This window comes from Salminus brasiliensis, chromosome 4 (genome assembly GCF_030463535.1).
Source record: "Salminus brasiliensis chromosome 4, fSalBra1.hap2, whole genome shotgun sequence".
Lineage (NCBI taxonomy): Eukaryota > Metazoa > Chordata > Actinopteri > Characiformes > Bryconidae > Salminus > Salminus brasiliensis.
The window spans coordinates 8,332,776-8,360,019 of record NC_132881.1 but is presented as its reverse complement, the minus strand read 5'-3'; the positions used below and the strand labels follow the sequence as shown (position 1 = coordinate 8,360,019).

At 39.0% G+C, this 27,244-nt stretch overlaps 1 protein-coding gene across 3 annotated transcripts; it reads left to right on the top strand.

The window, feature by feature from the left end:
• The first annotated feature begins 1,318 nt into the window (after positions 1-1,318).
• herc4 (HECT and RLD domain containing E3 ubiquitin protein ligase 4) lies at positions 1,319-25,629 on the top strand. 3 transcript variants are annotated; one of them, XM_072677469.1, is made up of 24 exons: positions 1,319-1,546; positions 8,593-8,883; positions 9,378-9,537; positions 10,494-10,570; positions 11,813-12,034; positions 12,114-12,205; positions 14,830-14,960; positions 15,796-15,956; positions 16,075-16,151; positions 16,614-16,738; positions 16,879-16,938; positions 17,575-17,686; positions 17,795-17,984; positions 19,136-19,308; positions 19,973-20,092; positions 20,783-20,881; positions 20,964-21,137; positions 21,899-22,042; positions 22,148-22,314; positions 22,430-22,496; positions 23,035-23,117; positions 23,651-23,834; positions 24,675-24,777; positions 24,896-25,629. In XM_072677469.1, exons 2-24 carry the CDS (start codon positions 8,658-8,660, stop codon positions 25,102-25,104), a joined length of 3,156 nt encoding a protein of 1,051 aa, XP_072533570.1. In that variant the 5' UTR covers positions 1,319-1,546; positions 8,593-8,657; the 3' UTR covers positions 25,105-25,629. The 3 variants fall into 3 exon arrangements, with proteins under 3 accessions (XP_072533570.1, XP_072533568.1, XP_072533571.1); XM_072677467.1 differs by having other exon boundaries at positions 8,590-8,883; XM_072677470.1 differs by lacking the exon at positions 1,319-1,546 and adding an exon at positions 7,846-8,221 and having other exon boundaries at positions 8,590-8,883.
• The last annotated feature ends 1,615 nt before the right edge of the window (positions 25,630-27,244 follow it).

Here is a 27,244-nt window from a genome sequence, read left to right as displayed (position 1 = left end):
CTGCGATACCGCTCCTTCACACACTTGGGGTGAAACAGCCGGTCACTAAAGGAGCTGCCCAGTGCTGCCAGAGTCTCATGCATGGAGTGGGAGCTGTTCTCCAGCATGGTTGCCAGCTTGGCTGTCATCCTCCTGTCTCCCACCACCTGCACTGGGTCTAAGAAGCACCCCAGGACAGAGCCGGCCCTCTTTATGAGTTTGACATATAGACATATAGCGACATATACTTATACATATACTTATACATATACACTATACTTTAGTACTTTGTCCAGAAAGAAACGGGTTTTTAAAAGTGATTAAGTGCGCAGAACATTTAAATTAGTAATAAATAAATAAATACATGTAAAATGTTATTCACATCCACATATCACTTATGTATTACAGGCTATTTCAGCTATGCTGAAATATTGGATATTTTAAAAATGTGTTTGATAAAGAACTTTAGAAGTTAAGAATAACATAGCAGCAACTAGAACAGCTAGGATACATTTATATGCAAAGGTTTGGAAACGCCTCAAAGCCTGTTGTCTTCACTGCAGAATTACACTCTCCAATGGACTAAATAGAGGAGAGTACTTTTCCTAAAGAGGTCTAGTAACAGTGCTGTACTTTCACTCATGTGCAGGATTTCCTTACCTCGTCTACCCTGGGTCATGAGTGACGTCAGAGGAGCATTTGGCAACTTTCTACAATCTGGAGAGTTCTCAAACTGAATTCTCCAGAACTGTCTCACTGTGCCCTGCTGAGTGGTTCCTGAATCAGGCAGCAGGGGGCGGTATACACAGCTAGTTTGCTATGTGCCACAAGCTGTTAATGTATTAAGAAATATACAATCAAGAGCAAGAACAAGGCAAGAGGGGTCACAAATGAAGCTACATAAAATTCAACTAAATATATACTGATATATATTTCAAATACGGGTATGTTTTTAAATAAATAAATATAAAAAATAAATAAATCTTTTTAATCGATTCATTTTTTTTCACTAAAATGTCAGAATCTTTTACCACATTTAGCTAGCTATGTAAAGACAGTGATTATCTGTTACTACGCATATACATTTGATTTTTTTTTTTTTCGGAAAAAAAAAATACTGCGACTTTGGGATGTCATTATTAACTGTGAAAAACTCTTTAAGATGACCGAAAAATTTTAAAATTATTTATTATGATATTTTGACTAGCTACTCTATGAGGAGACGCGCTCGTACCCGGAAACGCAGGACTTTTCGTTTGCTTCTCCGGCAGTCGCGACGTCACGTCCGGGATATGAAGCCTCTAGAATGTTGCAGAACTGTGGAGCAGCTTCGCGTGCTCGCGTGCTGGGGGGGGAGGAGGGGGCGTGACGTCACCGCTCGGTGGATAACACGGCTTTTGAGCGTTTGTTGACAGAGCGGACCCGCCTCGTGCTCGCGATGAGGGTCAGTCCCGGCTGCTGAGGGCGTCTCTGTTTCAGTTTTGGGAGCTTTGCGATGTAAAAACGCAGACGCGGCCGGAATAGCACAATATCCCGAGCGCCTCACTGCCGTACTGCCCATCAACAGGTAAGTGGAGCCCGTTAGCCTGTCAGTAACGGCGGCGTTAGCTAGCTGGCTAGCTGCAGCTTAGTCCCACAAGCACCAGCGCTGACAGGCTTCAGCTAATGTTAACTAGCTGCAGGCAAGGTGGGGCTGTCCTGCTGTACAAGCAGCAGCTCAGTCTGACAGAGGATCCATTTAGGGACCTGTCTCAGCGGTCTTAGCAATGCAAAGCTGTCGAGTCATGTGGGAGAGCAGGGGTGGCTTCGTTTCTACAACCTGGAGAAACAGAGAGGGGAGTGGAGGGGGGGGGGGTGTAGAGATGTGCTTTGCATGGTGTTTTGACTCCACAGACGTGCAGCAGATCTGCTCATCGTTCATGGGCAGCAGGAGCTGATATGGACAGAAAAGGTGAAAAGGTGAAAAGAACCCATCTGTGGTAGTGAACACACACACACACACACACACACACACCCCCAGAGCGGTGGGCAGCCAACGCCAGCACCCGGCGAGCAGAGAGGGTAAAGGGCCTTGCTCAAGACCCCAACAGTGGCAGCTTGCCGAGCCCGGGAATCGAACCCACAACCCTGTTGTCGATGGCCCGGCGCTCTAAGCGCTGAGTAGATGGTTCGTCAAAGGTCTCACTCAGCACTCCTGTGGAACAGGGGCAATCCTAAGGCTGTGTAAATGAGGTGGCTGTTGGGTGAGTAAGGCTAGTTTACTGGCCGAGCCCGGGAATCGAACCCACAACCCTGTTGTCGATGGCCCGGCGCTCTAAGCGCAGAGTATAGGTTTAACAAGGGTCTCACTCAGCACTCCTGTGGAACAGGGGCAATCCTAAGGCTGTGTAAATGAGGTGGCTGTTGGGTGAGTAAGGCTAGTTTACTGGCCGAGCCTGGGAATCGAACCCACAACCCTGTTGTCGATGGCCCGGCGCTCTAAGCGCTGAGTAGAGGGTTCGTCAAAGGTCTCACTCAGCACTCCTGTGGAACAGGGGCAATCCTAAGGCTGTGTAAATGAGGTGGCTGTTGGGTGAGTAAGGCTAGTTTACTGGCCGAGCCCGGGAATCGAACCCACAACCCTGTTGTCGATGGCCCGGCGCTCTAAGCGCTGAGTAGATGGTTTATCAAAGGTCTCACTCAGCACTCCTGTGGAACAGGGGCAATCCTAAGGCTGTGTAAATGAGGTGGCTGTTGGGTGAGTAAGGCTAGTTTACTGGCCGAGCCCGGGAATCGAACCCACAACCCTGTTGTCGATGGCCCGGCGCTCTAAGCGCTGAGTAGAGGGTTCGTCAAAGGTCTCACTCAGCACTCCTGTGGAACAGGGGCAATCCTAAGGCTGTGTAAATGAGGTGGCTGTTGGGTGAGTAAGGCTAGTTTACTGGCCGAGCCCGGGAATCGAACCCACAACCCTGTTGTCGATGGCCCGGCGCTCTAAGCGCTGAGTAGATGGTTCATCAAAGGTCTCACTCAGCACTCCTGTGGAACAGGGGCAATCCTAAGGCTGTGTAAATGAGGTGGCTGTTGGGTGAGTAAGGCTAGTTTACTGGCCGAGCCCGGGAATCGAACCCACAACCCTGTTGTCGATGGCCCGGCGCTCTAAGCGCAGAGTATAGGTTTAACAAGGGTCTCACTCAGCACTCCTGTGGAACAGGGGCAATCCTAAGGCTGTGTAAATGAGGTGGCTGTTGGGTGAGTAAGGCTAGTTTACTGTCCGAGCCCGGGAATCGAACCCACAACCCTGTTGTCGATGGCCCGGCGCTCTAACCGCTGAGTAGATGGTTCATCAAAGGTCTCACTCAGCACTCCTGTGGTACAGGGGCAATCCTAAGGCTGTGTAAATGAGGTGGCTGTTGGGTGAGTAAGGCTAGTTTACTGGCCGAGCCCAGGAATCGAACCCACAACCCTGTTGTCGATGGCCCGGCGCTCTAAGCGCTGAGTAGAGGGTTCGTCAAAGGTCTCACTCAGCACTCCTGTGGAACAGGGGCAATCCTAAGGCTGTGTAAATGAGGTGGCTGTTGGGTGAGTAAGGCTAGTTTACTGGCCCGCAAACACATAAAGGGCCAGGATCTGTGTTCTAGTTCAGAATTGACCCAGAAAAGAAGCCATATATGAAAATAATAACTGGAAAGGTTTCATTTTCATCCAGTATCTGTGTTCATTAGAGGCATGACTTACACAGTCTGCGTAGAAATAGAGTAGTGACAAAAATCTGTAAGGGAATTCAATGGCTGTGACGTGCTTAACACTCAACGCAACATTAATGCACACCCCTACACAAGGTCTAGTTTTTTGTGGGTTTTCAACACAGAAATCAACACAGGGTCAAAAAATACATACACTCACTTATTTAGTTCATTTAGTGGTGCTTAAAGTCTCAAAATGTCTTGCCAAGGCCTCTTAACTTTGGTAGTGATCATGATTGGCTATATTTAACATTTACATTTACGGCATTTAGCAGACGCTCGTATCCAGAGCGACTTACCAAAGTGCTTCACTGTTTACTCAAGAAAAACCTCAGCTAGTTTGAATAGACTAATAGTTCAAATATACCTTTAAGCTTTAGACATTACCAAGCACAAGTCGGTAAGGTGACCACTGGCTACAGTTGTTTGGGGGTTGTTTGACAGTAGATTTCCCCCCCAAGTACACTGGGAAGGTCCGAGGAGCTGAGAAAGATGATTGTAGATGATTTTGTCATTGACCAACTGTTCAAACGAGTAGACATAAGTGCACATTATTGGGAGTAAGTAAGTCTGGAAGAAGACCCAAACCCTAGAAACTGGGTTGTGTAGAAACGGAGATGTCGTCGCTGCGTTGCGTAATCAGGATACAAAAAATAAATCAGTGGCTGTATTCCGTTACAGGAATAGTGGAAAAAAATAAGTAATTAATGTAAAATGGTTTGTTTTTAAGTAAGCGTGAAGTTCGGAAGTGTGGCTGTTGATGTGGTTAGTCATGCCATAATTTCTTTTTAATTACACCCCACCCCCCTCATGGAGAATCATAACTTTAGGCTGCCATCCCAGCAAAAAAAGAATATCACTGTGATGTGAATTTGGCTTTCCAGCAGTAAATATTGGCTTTAATACTGGCTTCAACTGCTGTAAAGGTAAGAAAATCCCCACTGAATTCATGAAGACATGCTAGGTGTCTTAATGGATAATTGACTGCTGAGCTTTTATGTCAAATACGTCAAATCAGACCAGCATAAACCAGCTTAGACCATTTTAGACCAATATGGAATACATGCTGGACAAAGCTGTTGTGTTCAGCTGGATATTTGAACATTAAAAATTACTGATTTATTTATTTATCTTTTTATTTATTTATTTTAAACTTTTTTCTGTAACCATTTTGGACAAATGACCCAAGCTGTGCCCTATTCACAATCCCCTACATGCGAAAATCCAGAACACTATATAGAGCATGGTCATAGGGAACAGAATTTGGCAAGGTAGTGAAGGATTTTGGATGCGTCTGTGTGTGTATGAGCTCATTGCTGTGCAACAGCAGAGTGTGTCACATTAACAGTCTGAACATCAGCCTTCCTCAGAGAAGCTGTTCACGAATCTTCAAACGAAACAATGTGAAGGGTTATGGGTAATCCATATCCGTTTATATATGGTGCGTTATGGGATTGTTACAGTGAGCTGAAAATTTTAAACTATGTTTTTGGACACTGCTACAGAATGGCGGAGCCCTGAGATGGTGCACTGTATAATGAATATGGCCCAGTTTTAGACACAGTTAAGGTTCCAGTGGCAATGCTGTGTACATGTAATGTACTCCCTAAATTAAAGGTGCTTTGTAGGGCTGCACGATATTGGGGAGAAAATGTAATTGCAATAATAAAATGGTGATCAAATCAGTGATCAAACATTAATTCATCGATAATAATAATAATGCTGTCTGTGTATCTAATACCTGTCATGAACTGACCTGCTGGATTCCCGGTGTCGCTGCCTGAGAGGCTGCCGTCCAAGAAGCATTTGCTGCAAAACTGACATCTCCAAGCTCAACTAAAGTTTGCAGCAGACCACATGCCTGGCTTACAGGCAGCTAGCTTTTGCAATGACCTTTCCAGTCCTGACCTCAACCTTATAGGAAATATGTGCACAGTGCTTAATAGTTGTTGTTGTTGTTGTTGTTGTTTTTTCAGAATTTATTTTCTGTTATAAATGGGTTTCTGAAACTTTAGTCTGGCTTTCAGTTTAGGGTTTTTAGCTCTCTCCTCATTGCGGTAGATAGGGGTTAGTTCTCTGCATTACAGAAAACATGCCCCCACAGAGAACAGGGGGGATGTTCTCCGCATCACAGAAATCATAGAGCCCTATATAACTGCTCTGGGAGCTTTGCTCAGATAGCTGCAGAATGAACTGACTTTATTTAAGCTTCGATTATAATCAGGGCATCCATGGAATATCATGACCTCTGCCCAGCTCCTCGTCACTACTTTGTAGTTCTATAATTCCAGAGTCTAGTTAGGGTTGCGTGTAGGGTTCCTTTCATTAGACAGTCATAGAGTTCAGTTGCATTTAATACATTGTTAGTTGAACGTCCGGTGAATATCTACGAGGCATCAACAATGGATCAAGTGAAGTGTTACCAGAATATGTCGACATACAAAGTAAATAAATGCATTATTAACAAAAAAATACTGTTTTGTGTTATTAAATGGCTCTCAGACACATGTTGATTTTGTACTCTGGACAGTATGAGAGCTCTTCCAACCAATATAGGTTTTAATAAATTGTACATTAATATTGCTGAAATATCTGCCAGTATTTTATCTCTTCTGTTAAATAGACAAAATAAAATGTGATTTAAGGAAATCAAACTTTTAAAGAAGACCACCAGAACCAGTGCATGGATGGGATAAATTGATAATGGAAATAAAATTCTATGTAATTTCCGCTATTAATTTTTAGTGCAGCTCAAAAAATTTGAACATCATGAAAAAGTTCGTTTTTGTTTAGAATTTAATTCATTTATCAATTTACTATTTCATTTGTCTTTTTTTATTTTTTAAGAAGTGACTTATCAAGTATTTTTTGTTTTACATTACATGAAAATAAGAATTAAATCTTAAATGGTTATAATATTTCATTTGTAGTTTGAGTAAATTACTATTCAAACAGCATAAACATAGTGTATCTCTTGGTCTAGTCCAGCACACACAACCACAATCATGGGGAAGACTGCTGACTCGACAGTTGTCCAGAAGACTTACTGGACACCCTCCACAAGGAGGGTAAGCCACAGTAGGCTGGCTGTTCACAGAGTGCTGTATCAAAGCATTTTAATGGTGAGTTGTCTGGAAGGGGAAAATGTGGTAGGAAAAGGTTCATGAGCAGTCAAGGGTGACCACGGCCTGAAAAGTCATTCAGGAATTTGGAAGGAGGCTGGTTTCAGTGCATCAAGAGCCACCATGCACAGGCGTCTTCAGGAAAGGTGGAACAACTGCCGCAATACTAACACCAAGCTGTTCCTGAGCCAGAGACAACAACAGAAGCATCTAACATTGGCAAAGCAGAAAAAGAACTGGACTGTTGCTCAGTGGTCCAAAGTCCTGTTTTCAGACACATTTCATTTGGATATCAAGGTCCTAGAGTCTGGAGGTTTGGGGTGCAAGATCTGCTGGTGTTGGTCCTGTTGGAGATTTTTGAGCACTTCACACTTTCATCTGCTGACAGGCTTTATGGAGATGCTGAGGCCCTTTTCCAGGAGGACCTAGCCCCTGTTCACAGTGGCAAAACTACTACCACATGGTTTGCTGACCATGACGTTACTGTGAAACTCTCCCGTAGAGAATCTACAGGGTATTGTCAAGAGCAAAATGAGAACCAGACGAGCTGAAGGCCACACAACAATTTATTAGCAATTTAGCTGATTGACTCCATGCTTGTTGCACTGATGCAGTAATCTGTGGTAAATGAGCCCCAATCCAGTGTTGAGTATGTTACTGAACATAGTTGTTGAACATTTATATATTGTACATTTTCTATCTGCTGATCTTAGGAAATAATGCAATCATTTTGAGATGCTGAATTTCTGATGTGTATACTTCAGTGTTCTATTTTTTAAGATGCATTAGTACCTTTTATTATGTGAGTTTTGGTAAAGTGGGGCCTACTTTAGCTTACTCCTCCATAATTTCACATGCATTTTTACTTGCATGTACTGCTGGGGCTCTATGAATGTCATGTATTTCTAAGGGAGTGGTTTACTAAAGGATTGCTATAACTTAGCAATATGAGGCTAATCATATTAAGGTTATAAAGAAACAGTCTATGAATAATTTTTTATTTAGAGTTTTAAATGTTACATTTGTGGGATATAAGTAAAGTAGGAAATATGGAATGTAATTGTTTTATTCCTTTATTCCTAGTTAACCACTCACATATTGACACTATTGAAGTGGGACAGAGTCTTACTGGTAAACAAGTACTGCCACTTGAATCATTTGATGGATACTGTTGATTTTCATTCATTTATTTACGTCAACAATAATGATTACAATTGTCAATAGTAACTACTACTCTACTAGTAGAGGTTTTCCCCACCTGTTCCTCTATTTCTTCCACAGACACCCCAAATCTGCCATAAACAGGTATATTACTAGCAAGTTAATTAAACATTAAAACATCAGCCTAATTGCAAGTTAAGAACTCTCTAAGAACTCTGGCTGTGTTTGGAACTGGTTAGTACCCCTGTATCCTGTTTCTCCTGATTGTGTGCTACCCAATTTAGTAAATATTTCCACTTTAACAGTATTAGATGTAGATGTGGTCATTAGCTTAATCTTGACGTTTGATCTTGATGTTTGAACCAGAAGTCATGTTTAGATGACCATCATTTTACAGCATGAGAAGTGATTGTCTTGGAAAAATGAAACCAATCTTTTTTGCTAGTTATTTTTAGGTGTTTTGTTTTAATATGCTTTAACATTTCTAATTATCCAGTTATAGCATGCAGTTTTTAAATACATGAAATGCTGGATGTCTATTTAATGTAAAAATTGAGATGCTTGCTTTGTGCTGTTGTTAACATATTTATACTTTGTTGCAGCAGCGTTTTGGACCTCTTGAGGGTGAAGATATCGGGAAGTGGAGGACAGGCCACAGGAGGCAGTAGCCATGCTGTGCTGGGGAAATGCCTCCTATGGCCAGCTCGGATTGGGCGGCATTGATGAAGAAATAGTACTAGAGCCACGTAAATGTGACTTCTTCAATGGGAAGATTGTCCGTGACGTAGGGTGCGGGAGGAGACACACCGTCTTCCTGCTAGGAGATGGGACTGTCTATACATGCGGATGCAATGACCTGGGACAGCTGGGGCATGAGAAGGCACGCAAGAAACCAGGTGGAGAGTGCAATCTATATATGTGCACATGCAATATGACCAAGAACAAATTCAGCTTTAGGCATGTTCCCATCCCATTTATCCTACCCCAGCTACTCACATCTGTGTAAGATTACAAATTACGGTACTTGCAGATAACGTTCAGTTAAATGGAAAGGAAAGAGAGTTGTAAAAGATTGGAAAGTTGGCACTTGTGATGTTAATCATTTTTGTTGTATTATATACAGTATCATTTTAAGTGTTGCACTAATTTTTATTATACATGACTTTTGATAGTTGATTCCAAGCTTTTTAATGTTTTGCATGAAAAAAATTAACTCCATACAAGTATTTCAATTACTATTAAAACTAGACATTTTTACTAGACATATATTTTTGATAATAAATACATTATGTAGATAGTGCATAGTACATGTTTAATAATGCTTCTTCACATTTTTGCTAAATAACCGTGTGAAGTCAATGTGTAATTTTTGTTTATGTCTCCTATACAGAGCAGGTTGTGGCTCTAGATGCTCAGAACATTGTAGCTGTGTCGTGCGGTGAGACCCATACTCTTGCCCTAAATGACAAAGGACAACTGTTCGCTTGGGGTCAGGCATCTGAGGGACAGCTTGGCCTTGCTAACATGGAAGAATGCATCCGTGTGCCCAGGTGAACAGTTTTGTACACCATCTGTCCAGTTGTGCAGTTGTGCTTTCTCTGACTTCACCTGCTGATGGCAAAGTGGCATGGCTTGGGGTTCGAACTACCGACCCCCTGTCCATAGTACATTAGTGAGTTAGACTAAGCCACTCTGAGCCCTTCAAGTGCATTTTAATTGCACTTACACTTGGAAGCATAAAGTAAAATCTCACAAGCCAGCTAGCTGGATATGGAATAACCGTCTAATAACAGTAAACGAATAGAATAACAAAGATTGAAGATTAATGTTTTAAAGGTTTGTAGGAAAGTCAGTGGTTCTACATTCACCATTACAACTCAAAGAACTATTTTATTTGATTGGTTAACTGGTTCTTTGTATTTCTGGAAAAGATTCAAATTACTGGGGGAAGGTTGTTCCATAGCAAACCCTTTTTGCTTATAGTGTAAATTTTACATTATCCTCGTCGTCTGGGGAGTGATCACTACACACAGTTTTCAGATCTTTGCTGAATGCTTTAGTAAAGTGCCCCACGTTACTAATGCTCACTTCCTCAGTACCTCAGTGGTTCATGACTAAAAGCCACAGTCTGCACAATTCCCCATTAGCAGGAAACTGATAGTAATTTCCAAGACTTTGGATTTTTTGTGTTGTTGTTACATTGCAGATCAAGGCACTTAAATGTAAGACACTTTTCATATCATACTGTATCACAGGGGACAAGCATAACATAGTACTGTGCTGACAACCTGAGTACGTACTGATAGTATTTTTGCAAGTGGAGTGACACGATGACCCTCAGAATTAAAGTTGAAAATAGAGTGGTACTCCAGTTGGTTCCCTATAGAATGTTTCAGTGATTTAGTCTTACAGAAATCCGGTACCTAATGCATCTCTACTTGTTGAAAACATTTGGGGTAAGTGGAAATTATTTTTTTTAATTTGTTCCTTTTTTTTCTTGCTCCAGAAACATTAAGAGTCTGTCAGAGGTCCATGTTGTCCAGGTCACCTGTGGATACCGGCATTCCCTTGCTCTTTCCAGAAGTAAGTATGATGTTCAGTTAGTTATTTTGTTTTCTACTTGGCTATTTACTATATCTGAAATAAAGACCCTTTTATTCATCAGTATTGAATAAGTCATGGTAAAGCTAGAAAAGGTAGTAGGGATGTCCTGATCAAGTTATTTTACCCCCGATCCAATCCTCTTAATGCTGACTATCGGCCAATACCGATCCGATCTTTGTGTTTCTGTAAATAACACAGCCCTACAGTTTAAGCTGTGCTAATCCACGCTAGTAAACAGCAGTAAAAACACTATTTTTAGTACCAGTTTCTAAAATCAGACATCAGAAATCAGAAATTCTGATCTGATCTACTTTGTTTGGAGCAACCTTTTAAACTTTTTTGAACTCTATAACGTTTGATATCTTACAGTCCAGTCTGACTGACCCAACTGACCATTCAGCTGCCAGTTCCTTTACAAGTCTACAGTCTGATCACTTAGTTTGTGTGTACATTAGCGTTAGCCTCCTCCACGGTTCTGAATGTGTCGTCCAGAACTTGTTTAGAACCAAAGAAAGGAGTGTGGATTTCAGGAGTAAAGTTGGGATGGGAGGAACATTAGATCTTCCCAAATGGATCTAGTGGGATAACATATCACGCCGTTGCAGAACTAAACGAAACTGGGTGGGTTTTGGAAGCACAGATAAAAAAACTGCAGAAAATGGAACAACTGACACACTCTTTACCTGCTGCTCTCTCATTTACAGTGAGTCTCTGATCTAACTCTAAGTGCTCCACTTTAAATAATGCAGCAGTTGCGCTCTGCTGTCGCACTCAATGAAACTGCGGCACCATTTAAGGTGGAATGCAGAGTTAGCCTACAAATCTAACTTTAGCTTTTGTTTTGGCTGCTAACTGGCAACATCCCCACACTTATGAGTTAAAAAACTGTTTAGTTTGTCTCACCGAAAGAAGGCCCCTAGAAGAACTCTCTGGGGTAGCTTTTTTTTTTTTTTTAAAAATAAGAAGTTCGCCTGAGGCAGCAAAGATTATGTTTATTAATGGCGCCTAGAGGATGGCAGATTGCACCCTGCTACTGCGAACCTAAGGATCAAAAGTAGATTGGAATCTTAAAAAGCCGATATCCATTAAAAATGCTTGGATCGCCTCCTAATCCTGAGTCACTGGATCGGATTGGGACATTCCTAGTTTTCAGATTCATTAAGACTTTTGAGGCTTCTGCCACTGATTCAGTGTCTCATCCTACTGTTTTCCCCCCACCAGGAGGACAGATCTTTTCCTGGGGGCAAAATAAATATGGACAGCTAGGACTGGGAGTAGAGGGACCTGGTATCTTGACCCCGCAGGTCATTCAGTCTTTACTCGGCATTCCATTTGCCCAGATTTCTGCAGGAGGTGCCCACAGCTTTGGGCTCACCCTGTCAGGAGCAGTTTTTGGTTGGGGACGAAATAAGTTTGGGCAACTGGGCCTAAATGACAACAAAGGTAAACAAAATTTTGAAATATTGTATCTGAAGTCTAACGTCTTAACAGCTTTAAAAATGTGGCGTATGTTCTTGTGTAGATCGATGTTTTCCTTCCTTGCTGAGGACTCTCAGGTCCCAGAGGGTTGTTTACATATGTTGTGGGGAGGATCACACTGCAGCACTAACAAAGGTAAGCACCAATTCTGAAATTCTTTCCAATGCCCAAGTATTTCTGTACACGTGATTTTCACTGTAGTGGTGAAATTGTTAGATTCTATGTGATATGCGTTGTTTGAGGCACAGAAATAAAAGTGAAATAAAAGAAAAAAATCTATATCAATAAATTGAATCTTTAAAATTATTTACCTTTTCATTGTTATGATTTAAAGAAAAACTGTACAAACAAATAGTGAATATGTACATAGTTTCCACAATGATTCCGGTTTGTTTGTATTAAATCAATTAAGCCACACGACACATGAATCATGAAATTTACAGTGTGAAAGCAGGGTTTATAAATGGAATAAAAAAAAGAAATTGTAAGAACTAATCAAAGGTTTTTTATTTATGCAGAAACTACAGAGAATTGTAGGGATGCCCAGATCAAAGTGTGTTTTAAAAATAAATAAATACATACATTTTATATATATATACAGTGAGTCCAAGAAGTATTTGATCCCTTGCTGATTTTCTTTGTTTGCCCACTAATAAAGACACTATCCTTCTGCACTTTTAATGGTAGATATATTCTAACATGGAGAGACAGAATATCAAGACAAAAATCCAGAATATAATTTTAAAGAATATATTTTAATTAATTTGTATTTCAATGAGGAAAATAAGTATTTGATCCCTCTTGCCAAACACACTCAATACTTAGTGGCAAAGCCTTTGTTTGCAAGCACAGCGGTGAGACGTTTGTTGTAGTTAACCACAAGTTTAGCACACACACCAGGGGGAATTTTGGCCCACTCTTCTTTGCAGATCCTCTCTAAATCATGAAGGTTGGTGGGCTGTCGCTTGGCAACTCTGACCTTCAGCTCCCTCCATAGATTTTCGATCGGATTGAGGTCTGGCGACTGGCTGGGCCACTCCATGACCTTAATGTGATTTTTCTTGAGCCAATCCTTTGTTGCCTTTGCTGTATGTTTAGGGTCGTTATCATGTTGGAAGACCCAACCACGGCCCATTTTCAGATCCCTGGCAGAGGGGAGGAGGTTGTCCCTCAGGATTGTGCGGTACATGGCTCCATCCATCTTCCCAGTGATGCGGTGAAGTAGCCCTGTACCCTTGGCAGAGAAACACCCCCAAAACATTATGCTTCCACCTCCATGCTTGACGGTGGGCACAGTGTTCTTGGGGTCATAGGCAGCATTTTTCTTCCTCCACACATGGCGGGTGGAGTTGAGGCCAAAAAGTTCAATTTTGGTCTCGTCTGACCACAAAACCTTCTCCCAATAACTTGGTTCATCTTTCAAATGATCATTGGCATACTTGAGGCGCGCCTCCACATGTGCTCTCTTCAGCAGGGGTACCTTTCGGGCACTGCAGGATGTGAATCCATTGTTGCGCAAAGTGTTGCCAATTGTTTCCTTGCAAACTGTGGTCCCAGCTGCCTTCAGGTCATTTGCTAACTCCTGCCGAGTGGTTGCAGGACGATTTCTGACTGTTCTCAGCATCATTGCCACCCCACGAGGCGAAATCTTCTTTGGAGCACCGGGCCGAGGTCTGTTGATTGTCATGTTATACTCTTTAAACTTTCTGATAATTGCACCAATAGTTGTTACTTTCACATCCAACACCTTACTAATCTTTTTGTAGCCCATTCCAGCTTTGTGAAGGTCAACAATTCTGACTCTGAGGTCCTGTGACAGCTCTTTGGTTTTACCCATGTTGGAGACTTGAAATCTGTGTGATCTGTCTGATTCTGTGGACAGGTGTTTTTCACACAAGTGATTAGTGAGAACAGGTGGCTTCAGGTCAGGTAACAAGTTGATTGGGAGTGTCTAACTGGTCTGTAAAAGCCAGAACTGCTAATGAATACTAAGGGATCAAATACTTATTTCACTCCATGAAATACAAATCAATTAATATATATTCCTTAGATTTATTTTCTGGATTTTCTTTTTAATATTCTGTCTCTCCATGTAAGAATACATCTACCATTAAAAGTATAGAATGATCATGTCTTTATTAGTGGGCCAACGAAGAAAATCAGCAAGGGATCAAATACTTCTTGGACTCACTGTATATATATATATATATATATATATATATATATATATATATATATATATATATATATATAATTTCCGTTGTTTGTTTTTTCATCTGATACAGTTTCCTATCCAATCTTTGTGTTTCTATAAATAATACAGGTCCACAACTTAAACAATAGTAAACAGCAGTAAAATCACTATTTTTAGTAACAGTTTTTATAATCAGACTACATTCTAAACTAGGCTGAGGTGTTCATAAGTTACAATGGTGGGGAAAAAATAAAAAGAGTTCCTTTTTAAGAGATTAAATAGATCATTTTGTTTTCAAAATTAAGTGGCATGCATGGCAATGGGCCAGAAAGAACTGAAATTGTGGTCTTTTTACCATTGTAAAATAGGGAAGTCCTTACAACCCACTATTACATTAAAAGTTAAAATGCATCATTTCTTATGAGTCACTGTATTTATTTATTTACTTGATTTATTTTTGTGATTGTGCCATTAGCATTAGGGAAAATGCTGTGTGCCGCAGCAGAAATTTGAAGAAACCAATTACTGACCTCTAACTCATTATGTTGGCTCCTCATTGCTTTAGGAAGGAGGTGTATTCACATTTGGAGCTGGAGGATATGGCCAACTGGGACATAATACCACAAACCATGAGATCAACCCTCGGAAGGTTTTTGAGCTCATGGGGAATGTAGTTACACAGATTGCATGTGGTAGGTAGGTATAAAACCTACTGAGAAACGAGTGCCACATCCATGCCACATCGAAAGCCTTATAAAAGCCATTTATTTCCATTTAAGTATGCAGACAGAAGAGGGTCTGGTCTGATTCTGAGTCTGTGGAAATGTGTTCATTAACGTCAACATTTTTGATGTAATCTTTCTTTTATCTCTTTATTATTGTTTTGTAAATTTGCGGTGCATTCAAAGATCAGCCAGTATTTGCCTAATTTAGCCGATGTTGGGCCAGATTTATAGAGCGCGCCAGCAGATTTATTGTAACATTAAGAGGAAATATCATCGCAGTAATGTGTTTGCTCACTAAAACAACAAGAATTACAGGTGGTTATATGGTGAAGTCTGGCGCTACTGCTCTTTCCCTTATTTGTATGCAATATTCGTGATTTCATAAACCTGACAGTAAATGTCTCAGTACAAAGCTGATGCAGATTTAATTATACAGCTGTATAAGCTCTCGAATTGATTTTTTTAAAAATAGCACTTTAGGGGTACTGTTGAGGTCAAGATGAGATCCGAAGAACCAAGAAAACTCTTAAAATGTTTTTGTTTAAAAAAAAAAAAACAAACAAAAAAAAACCTTTTTAAATCTTATATTTTAATAAAATGAATGAAATATAAAATTTAAGCGTAGTTTTTTTGGCCAGTATTATTTATCTGAATTTGAAAATAAGTCCATCCTTATGTATGCATCCTACTTCTTTTTTCGAATTTTTTGAATTCACTCTACCTTGATCATCTAAAGTGTATTATGTTCTACTGTTTTAGTATAATTGTAAAATATGGTAATTCCTATTTTTTTATTCCTATGCAAGGCAGCACACTCTAGCGTTCATCCCATCCTCTGGAAAGATTGATTCCTTTGGGCTTGGTGGAAATGGTCAACTTGGCACCCGCTCCACCTGTAACAGGAAGAGCCCTGCCCCTGTGAAAGGTCAATGGAGAGTTCATAATGACCCCACACCAATAGATGCAGGTCAGTAGACATACCGAATAGAGTTTTTTGTCATGGAGAATGGTAAATGATTGTATTTTTATTTTTGGATTTATGTGTCTCTTATTTATGAAAAACGTGTCTGATTTGTCTGTATAAGAGGCCGAACAACTCTATTGTATAAAGAGGATTTATGCTGGAGGAGACCAAAGTTTTGCTCACTGTCAGTGTCCTCAGGTAAGCACACACCTTCTATAAGGTCTAGCAAGGTTGGTATTAAATTTAGGTAAGGGAATTGTGTTCTTATGGTAAATTAATTCATCATGCAGAACGAATGCAGTCACATTAAATGTGTTATAGTAGGTCATGTTTATTCTCACATAGACACCCCTTTTATTATTAAAACAGCGGGTTATGCTGGAATATTTAGTCTTTATGAATCATATGACACTTCTTTATTGGCTGATTGCCTCATTAGTTTACATAATTGGCAGAATCTTGGTTTTATGAAGTTCAGAGCATCTGCAGGTACAATTTAATACCCCCTTCCTCTTCTTTATTTTTTCTGAATCATAAATCTAAATCTGGTTTCGAAATTGTAGGTATCCTACAAATTACCACTAGTTATCAGATTTTTTCATCTCATGAATACGTTTACAGCTCAGTGTGCACCTGACAAATGCTGTGCTCTTCTTCTAGAATGCATCTCCTCCAGAGGATCTCAGAGTACAAAACAGTGATCAGCATGTCTTAACCTTGAACGATGACCTCATTCAGAAGTGGCTGGACCATGGGCATGGAAGACTCTCATCTGAAATCACAGAGTACAGTACTATTAAACTTCAGTAGTAATGAGTACAGTGTAAATTTCTGTACAGTGTATCTAGCTCTGTACTAATTCTGATCACATCACTATCTTTAGTTTAATCTGACAGTAATTATCTATGTTTAATCTTCCTTACAGTGAGATTGATCTTGTGTTCTCCTCAGCAAGTTGTCTCAATGGGAGTTTTCTGTCTTCAAGGTATTGTATTATTGTCCTCTTTTGATCAGAGCTCTGTGATTCAGTTTGTTAATGAATCACAACAGGAAGCTCAGTAGTCATTCTTTTAAACTAATGTGGCTGTTTTCTTCTGGGTCACTGCACACCAGTTTGCTAAGTTTGTTTTTAATTATAATTGTAGCTTGGTTTAGTTATTCTGTAACATTACTGAATATATATGTCATTTTACTAAATTTCCACTAGAAATGGAAGAATACTACCTAATACCCACATTTTTACTGACAGCTTAAACTGCCAAATCTCACAGATTTACTGGAGGACATATACTTTATCTGTAGTAAAAATAAATAAATAAATAAATAATACTTTTTTTTTTATTTGAGTTAAACTCAATTCAATCATTAAGTAAAACCTGAGGTACTTTAAACAGCAACTTGGAAATTCTGATTAATGAATTCAATGGAAGGTTTTGCTTAATAAAGTCACCTGATTCCACTATTCATAATGTTCATTTATTCTATTGAAAATAATAGTGTTAGAGGTGCTATAAAGTAATTCTGAGATTTTTTACTTTTGTACTTTGTATATTCATCAGACTGAACTACTTTGACCTAATGTTCTTTGTTTCGGGTTAACATGTGAATAATCCTTTTGCAGTCATCCAAATCACTATAGTACTAGCAGTAAATGCTCAGGGGTGGATGAGAACATGGCTTGTGTCCTATTCAATAGACTAATCCAGTCTGATTATCCACACATCTCACAACAAGTGAGTTTTTCTTTTACTGGCATAACTGTACTCATAATTGTTTGAAATTCAGCTATACTTTCAGGAAGAATTGTATTTTGTGGCTAATGTATAGTTCCCTAAATGCAGGTTGCTGCCAGTCTGGAGAAGAACTTGATTCCCAACCTCAGCAGTTCTCCTCCGGACATAGAGGCACTGAGACTTTACCTCACACTTCCACAATGCCCCCTCTTCAGTAATCCCAACACTTACATGACCCTTGCCATCCCCTTTGCTAAGGCTGTTATCAGCCTAAAGGATGCTCCCCTCAAGGTGCTTGGTAAGTATCACAGGTTTTACGGTGTTTGGAGTTCAGTTTTTGCTTAGTCAGTGATTGGAGCTATTTTCCTGTTGTCATTACAATATTATTGTGCATTATATTGTGTATAATGCACAATAAGGTCCCCATTCAGCAATTCTACTACACATTCATTCCTTACCTTGTGACCTCAATTTGGTTTTCTATGTAATTACTAAATAATAAGCCTCAGTTCTTCGTGGCATGGATTTCTCAACATGTTGGGCATGTTACTTTGAGATTCTAGTCTATGCTGATAGGTTTGCATCACACAGTCTCTGTAGATTTCTTTAGGTGCACTTTCATGCTGAAAGTAGTCATTAGAAGGTGGTTAAATTGTAGTCATGAAGGGATGCACATGGTCAGGAACAACACAGTAGGGCTGTACCAGAATTTTGTCAGTTGAATCAGATTTGACCATTCGTTCATATTTTTGAGCAATAAATGAAAATGAATGAAAGAGACACTTGGTATGATGAAAGATTGCAGACTCTTTAAATTACTGACATATAATGTTAATATTAATAAGCTCTCCTAGCTAATTGTATTTAAATATACAGCATTACCTACTTTGAAATAATAATTTCAAAGGCCACTGTATTTTTTTATTAAATATAAATATATCTTGAATGTAAACTAATAAATAATTAACATGAATACATGAATACAAATGTTTGTCTTCAGTCTTTTTCCCTTTTTTAGTCTTTTTTCCTCAGACCAGCCTGGCCTATGTAAATCAAAGGCAGATGCTGATTATACTTTCCTGTGTTATGACAGGCCCAGCAGAGATATACAGAACATATTTTGAATTCGCCTCCAAATAAACTTAGTGCCTGCATTAAATCTGCCCAGATAATTGGAGAATGATTTCTGTTTGAAACTTAAAACAGTTTCATGTGGCATGTGGCACACGTTTCATCAGAAGTGCACCACAAAGCTGGAACAATTTGTGACATCATTTTAAAAAAAAGGTTTCTCTTAGTTAAGTATTTTTTATAATTAAGAAAGCACCTAATTATCACTTTTCTTCAGAAATTTCTTTGTGATTAATCAGCAGTAAAATAAGACATAAAAGGGAAGTCATTCTAGAACAAAAGTAATATTTTTTTTTGTTTATTTTTTTCTTTAAATAGGAAATTGGTGGTCTCGGATTGAACCAACTGTCTTCCAAGGTCTTGTGGAATTGTATAAACAGGTGGTTGTGTATCTGCTCCGAATGCAGAAAGTGGGAATTCCACCCTCTGAACATAGGCTATTTAACTGCTTCCTCAGCACCTGCCTCAAATTTCTGGAGATCCTGCACTCTGTGAGTATTAGAATGTATATGTTTTTATATCTGTTGATGATTGTATTTTTAAATAGATGCTTAATACTTATGGTATGGAATAATTTTGATTTTCTTAATTAAATTTCTAATTATTTCTAATATTGTTGTTGCTTAATTTACTTTTATTACTACATTTATTTGTTGCTTTTTATCTTTAATTATTTTGGTTTTTTTTCCTTTACATTATTTTGACATTTCTGCTGTGTCCTCTGTTATTTTATGTCTTTGTGCTTTTTTTTACCTTTTAAAAATCATCTGTAAAGAACACTGAGCTGCTTTGAATGTATGTAAAGGTGCTGTACAATAACGTTGCCTATATTTATTAGTATAATTATTTAAATGTATAGTTCTACCACAGGACATGAGTAATGCGTTTTACTAACTAAAATGAAGTCTGAGTATAAATTAAAAAAATAAATAAAACATAATTGTGGCTGCTCGATTCATGGATTGGTGGCACAGCAATGACGTTCTGTATGCAATTGGTTCAGCTGCTTACACATAGCAAATATGTTTAATTTAATCATGCATGTGTTTACCCTAACCATCTTCCTATCTGTCTAAATAGTGATCTTCAGTGTCCAAATGTAATGTCTGGATTATATTTACACTAACTTTCAGTTACAACTTGTTTCCATTCTAGGTGAATGAACGAGTTTGCCAGATCATTCAGTATGACAAGTTTTACATACATGAGCTGGAAGAGCTTGTTGACATCAGGAGTGATTATGTTACCTGGATTCAGCAGCATATGTTCTCCATGGTAAGTTCAGTGTTTCTTTCTACATGGGTAGGCCTGTCACAATAATTATGTTATTAGCTTATCGGACAAAATATGGACATGATTTCAGTCATTTTTTGCTGACCTCACTATTTCCCTTGGTGTTTACTTGTTTGTTTACACAAGAAGGAACGCCACCTATTTTTTAGGGAGTTGCTCGTTGACCAATTCATTAGTAACAGCGCCTCTATACACACCAAGCAGACTGCGTCGGGCAAAGACGTTACTCGGGCTATTAGGTGTTTTTTATATATATATATATATATATATATATATATATATATATATATATATTTATATTTATTTATTTTTTTAATACAGATATTAAAAACATGCTAAAAAGTTTGACGGCCAGTACAAAAAGCGCACTCTTCCAACATCCACATTAATACTTTTTAAAGGGGTGTAATAGCATTATTATGCAATTAAATCATCAATAGTAGTGGCCCAAAATGGTTGCAAAAATATAAAATAAGTCCTAAAATGGTTCTAAAACAACTAATCATTTATTGCATTTTTTTCTGGGACAAAATATCATCACAAAAACATAGTTATCATAACAGAACTAGCCATGAATGTTTCTACAAAAGCAGTCTTTCAGAAATCACATCTACCACACGTTGTCTGTGTTATTTGTTAATATTTCTTACTTTTCTTTTTTTGTCCGAGCAGGCCATGGATTCTCAGGTCACCCTGTGCAAATATCCATTCATATTTGATGCCCAGGCAAAGACCACGCTTCTCCAGACTGATGCAGTTATCCAAATGCAAGTGAGTCCTGAACATATCCACCATGAAAACCTGCCTTTTTCCTATTTGCCTCAGTGTCCTGATGCGTCTGTTTTGTGGTCAGATGGCTGTGGACCAGGCCCAAAGACAGAACTTCAGCTCTCTGTTCCTGTCTGGAGCAGCAGTGGAGTCAGTTAACCCCTGCCTCATTCTCATCGTCCGCAGAGAAAATGTTGTTGGTGACACCATGGAGGTTCTAAGGAAGTCCAAAAATGTTGACTACAAGAAGCCACTGAAGGTGAGGATAACATCCTCTTTTATTCAGTTATACGCTTCCTTTAATTCATAATACTCTATATTGTGCTGCCCATCAGTCCCAAGTCTGAACTGGATATGAGATAAGGTGATGTGATTGGAGGTCATTTAAGGAGGTCAGCAAAAATCTTGCATTATTACACAGTTCCTCCATTTTTACAGGCTTCGAACTAACTATAGTTGTAAGTTCACCGATTATTTTTTTTGTTATATTTGGATACAAATCCTTTTTTGTCAATGACTGACTGAAGTCTTAAAACCATAGACATCACCAAATGATAAGTTTCCTTCCTGGAGATGCTTTAACCCATTCACTGCAACTGCCTTCAGTTGCTGTTTGTTTTAAGGGTATTCTGGCTTCAGTTTTGTCTGCTTAGTTGGAGATGTTTGAGAGCTCTCCTATTAGTAGTATGCACAAGATGTGTGTTCAGTGGTGTTTTGGTCTTTCTCAGCAACAGTGTAGCATTAAGTTCATTTTAAAGGGTAGAGAGTATGTTTTGTGTGATGCCCACAAGACAAAGACCCCCATATTCATCAGTTGTGTTGGACATGATGGAATGATGGAATTTGGTCTCCATCTTTAACCCATCCGTGGAAAAAAACAAAAAAAAAACACACACAGTGACAGAGTGGTGGAGTGGTGAGCAGCCATTGCAGGTTAGCAATATGCCATGGCTTTGGCTCCACTTGATTGGTGTGGAGATATTGTGATATAATGTCATGTGCCTTATGTGTGGTCCTCAGGTTATCTTTGTTGGAGAGGAGGCTGTGGATGCTGGAGGAGTGCGGAAAGAATTCTTCCTCCTCATCATGAAAGAACTGCTGGACCCCAAATATGGCATGTTCAGATACTATGAGGAGTCCCGGCTGATCTGGTTTGCAGACAAGGTAATTATTTAGGTTACAGACTGAGCATCTGGTTTAGAACATGAGCAGAACATCACATGTGGGCCAAGTCTGTGTCGATCCGATTTATCTCCTTGGTGTTTGCAGACATTCGAAGATGTCGACTTATTCCACCTGATTGGAGTCATTTGTGGTTTGGCCATTTATAACCTGACCATAGTGGAACTGCACTTTCCTGTGGCCTTGTACAAGAAGCTTCTGAAGAAAAACCCCACTTTGGAGGACCTTAAGGAGCTTATGCCTGATGTTGGCAGGTGAGTCACTGAGAATTGACCCAATACTGTGAATTCTGATTTGTCCAGATTTTATTCCACATATTTCTGCTTTGTATTGGTTGGTCTAATGTGCAAAATGTGGGTCTTTTCTCAGGAGTCTACAACAATTGCTGGACTACACTGAAGATGATGTTGAGGATACATTCTGCTTGAACTTCACAGTAAGATCACTTTTAAATCACATTTGAAGTATGTAGCTATGTAACTGATAATACATACGCATTAGAAATATGTGTGCTGCCATACTAGAAATAGTCCAGCAGAAAATTGTTAAGTATTAAGTATCTGGTCATTCTCTGTTGACCTCTCTCATTTACAAGATGCTTCCATCCTCTGAACTGCCTCTGTCTGGATGTTTTTCTTTCCTTATTACGCCATTCTGAGGAAGCTATACTGACGGTCGTGCTGTAATTCCTAAGAGATCATCAGTTCTAGAAATACTCAAGCCAGCCTGTCTGGCACCAACAGTTGACACTTTGTTTCTACTTTAAGAAATGTAACTGATGATTGATGGATGGATAGATTACAATATGGAGATGGCATGTGTGGAAGAGTCTCTGAGCTGTATAGCAGACAGTTTTGTTCTGATGTGCCAGTCCAGTTTCCTGAATGTGTAATGTTTCATGTTATGTTTGCTACATTTATGCCCCTGAATACCTTTTTGTTTAGACACTGTTTTTGGTTGTATTTTGGTTTCAGATCACAGTGGAAAACTTTGGTGCTACCGAGGTTTTGGAGCTGGTTCCAAATGGAATGAACATTAGTGTAAACAATCACAACAGGTATTTTGTTATTTCATGGCCTGTATTTTACAGTTTTAAATACTGTGTAAGCCAAGTACAAAGAATATATATAATATATAAGAGAAAATTTATCATAATCAGATGTAGCTGTATGACAATAGTAATAATAAATACATAATATCTAAATAATAATAATAATAATAAGGACTATCTATTTGAGAAGTATTTATAAATGAACTAATAAACTTAATTATTAAGTTACTGCATGGATAATGCCTTATTTGTATCAGTACATTTATAAAAAACAACAATTAAAAATATGCCTAAATTTTGTGGAGATTATCTTCTTACGTAATGCTTAATTAATATGATACATTAATAACAATTAATACAGATGTGGTTATTATAAAGCATTACCAATATATTGATATTGAAAGGGCATATTTTGGCACATGCTGCTTATTTTTTTTATTTACATTTTTGAATGATGCATATTTTGCTTGGCTTTTAATTAATTTATTTATTTGTTTGTTTGTACAAATTTGTAATTGTCATTTGATTTCCTTTTTCAGGCAAGACTTTGTAAATGCTTACGTTGACTACATCTTTAACACCTCGGTGGCCCCGCTTTTCAGCGGCTTTTATGCCGGATTCCATAAAGTGTGTGGCGGGAAAGTTCTGGAACTTTTTCAGCCAAATGAACTACAAGCAATGGTAATAGGGAACACAAACTACGACTGGAAGGAGCTAGAGATGGTATGGATGTCTACATATGTAAAAACTTTCCATTTTTCATAAAAATCCAAAAGAATGTGGCTGATTAAAAAAATGTACTTAAAAACATTTAAGTGTATGTATATTTGATCTTCATTTAAACAAGATTGAGAGACTAAGATAATATAACTAAAAACATACATCTACATAAATGTGAAAGAAAGAAAAAAAAGTAATAGAAATGCTATTTTCTTTCTTAAAATGTCTAGAATTAGTTGATTAGGACATGGTTAGAGAGAATTCTGGAGGTGTCTATCTTATTTAAACCTCAGACATTTTGTTTGCTTTGCTCTCGATTGTTGAAGTGAGTGGGAAAACCATGGCCAGATCCAAAGAGCTCTCTGTGGCCTTCAGAAAGAAGATTGTAGATGTAAAGGTGTCTGGGAAGGGACAAAACCTGTGGAGCAAAGTAATAGAAAACATTTTCGGAACAAACCAAACACTGCATTTGAGCACAAAAACCCATATCAGCTCTCCAACATAGAATGCACTATGGAAAATGTGAGACCAGCTGTACAAAAAACTGCAGCTGAAGCGTCACATGAAAGAGTTCTGCATGTCAGAGACTGGTAGACGGTTATTGAGGTTATTGGGAGTGTCTCATTCTGTCAAAGGGGGAAATATAAGCTATAAGGGCGTAGGGTGTCCAAACTTATTCTCTCACAAGAAAGTTACATTTCACAAATGATTTTAAAAGAAATCCCATCAGTTGTATTTTTTACTACCAATCATCAGTGGCTTATTAAACAGAATTCTGCTGATATTGATACATTCATGAAAGAAACCAACATAAACTGACCTGGTTATTTACATTTTCCTCAGAGCGCGGAGTACAAGGGCGAATACTGGGCTGAACATCCCACTATCCGACTGTTCTGGGAGGTTTTCCATGAGTTACCTGTGGAGAAGAAGAAGCAATTCTTGTGTAAGTGTGAACAGTTTCCCCATATGCTCTTCTAGAAATTACAAAATAACTGTTTTTCATTTACTTCTCGATTTTTTTTCCCCCATCTGTTCTCACTCTGCGTTTGGTTGGTTTGCAGTGTTCCTCACAGGCAGCGATCGTATTCCCATTCTGGGAATGAAGAGTCTTGGGTTAGTCATCCAGCCCACCGGCGGTGGAGAACACTACCTTCCAGTGGCCCACACCTGCTTTAATCTGCTGGACTTGCCCAAGTATAGCAGTCGTGAGGTCCTCCAGGAAAAACTTCTCCAGGCCATTGAACACAATCAGGGCTTCAACCTTGCCTGAAAAAATAAATAAATAATTCAAAAGTGTGCAGGGTCACTGTAGGAACTGTCTTCAAACTCATTTGAGACTTCCAGCTATAAAATACTCATGACTGTAAGAGATGTGTTTTATATGAGTATGTGATCCTATAAGGGTCTACTAGTTTGCGGTACTGAATAATTAACAGGGATTAATATTTCTGTATTTTACTTAGTCATTAAGCTTTTGATAACAGCCGCAATGGGGAGAACCGGTTCTCACCACGTTCCTCTGTAGTGTCAGGCAAGGAGCAGAGTTCCGTCTTTTTTTTTTTTTTTTTTTTTTGAGATAAAATTTATTGGCAATTGGCTTTCATTGAACTCTAAATATTATCTGCCTGATTCAGATGAACATGCTGATTTTCTTTATACACATTGAAAGTTTATTTATTGATTTAATGGATGGGTAAGCACCATTACTGAATAACAACAGACCTGTCGCTGTGGGGTGATTATTGACCGAAGCTTTGATTCTGGGGGGGGGGCAACATCATAACAAATAAAACGCACAGATTTTTGATATCTTGGTCATTTGTTCAGTAGTAACATCTACTTACACAGCTTCAGTTCCTTTACTTACTGTGTCACATTTGCTTCCAGAATTTGCAGTCCACCTCTGCCTCCATCATTTCATCTAATGCTGCTGTCTTTATTCTAATTTCATCAGGCCATAGCTCTTGTTGCCAAAATGGCTCTGTGTTCCATACTTGAGACGTTAACTTTGGTGATTAAGTCACAGGTAAGGTTTCCTTGTGGTGAATCGGAGCAGAACAGAGCGCCACCAAACCAATGTCAACCAATGTCACCTTTGCCTTGCCTTTCTCCCAAGAATAGGAGCAGATCTATTATTTTGTCACAGTCCTAGGCATGTGATCAGACTTTTCATAGACATTTTCAGATCCAGTTATCAGTGACTGTTCTTGACCTGCATTAATAACTGCCTGGAAGTGTCCAAACCTTTTTCACATTTTTTTGTTTCTCAAAAAATCTAATTTAATTGCATCAACGTAGCAGCATGGTGATATGACTATTCAGTATCTAGCAGAATGTGCTGCATTCATGTATTAGTTCCTTTCTTTTTTAGATGAGTATCCGCAAGGAGTTTATGGAATATGCACCCACCCTGTACGGAGTAGTCCTTCCCTGACAACAATAAGCAGGCGCCAGTGACTGTGCTTGTGAAAACTCAGGGAGGAGTGAAGGGTGACCATCCAATAAAAGAAATCCTACTTGGTAGAACTGCTACCTGCCGCTAGATGGTGCTCTTGACAGGGTCTAAAAATGTGATTGAGCCTCCTCCTCCTCTTCCCCCACTCTTTACAGGCATGGGGTGAAAGGTAATGGGATAAACAGCTGATCTGTTTAACCCCAATGCATTAAATATGATATATAGCATTTTATTTAAAATTATTATTATTATTATTATTATTATTATTTATTAAATACAGGTCTTAGCAGTACCAGTAAAATCCCTAATAGCTTATAGTGAACAGCCTATCACAGTGTTTGCTGTTTCCTTTTCCAGCTCAGTACATAGTCCAACAAATTAAACTCACTTTCTTTCTTGTTATTTTGTTGTTATTTTGTTGTTGTTGTTTATTCGTGTCTTAATCTTTTTTTCGTTTGTTTTAGATCATTCTTATTTTCTTCTGCTCAGGGCATTATCGTTACTTCTTTTAGGCTCACTATATGATTTATAGGGATGGTGTTCAGCGTTTGTAAGGAAATCGTGCTGTTATGGCGAAATAACAGCAATGGTGCTCCAGCTCCTACTGCAGCTGCTACCTCCACCACCTATCATTACAGCTAGATCATAGACCTTCATGGCATAGAATGCAAATAGGTCATCTGAGATTATCAGAGTTTCCTTTTTGGGAAGCAGTTATTTTTTTCTTGCAACTGCTGTGCTTTTTGTAGAGCCCCTGCGCAAAAACTGCCACCTTCAAGCTCAATTGAGTTTGCAGCTGAAGAAAAGGCCTTCAGAAGGAACACTTTCCGGTTAGGTAAGACACCTGGAGGAGTAAAGGTGAGGTATTCAACCTCAAAAACACTGTACCAGCTGTTAAGCATGGTGGTGGTAGCATCATGCTCCGGGCTGTTTTTCTGTCACCTCAGATTTCTTC

Coding starts and splice junctions, on each gene's coding strand:
- herc4 (XM_072677469.1), top strand. CDS start 8,658: ATGCTGTGCTGGGGAAATGCCTCCTATGGCCAGCTCGGATTGGGCGGC. Junction 12,206..14,829: donor ACACTGCAGCACTAACAAAG/GTAAGCACCAAT, acceptor TCATTGCTTTAG/GAAGGAGGTGTATTCACATT. Junction 19,309..19,972: donor TTCTGGAGATCCTGCACTCT/GTGAGTATTAGA, acceptor TTTCCATTCTAG/GTGAATGAACGAGTTTGCCA.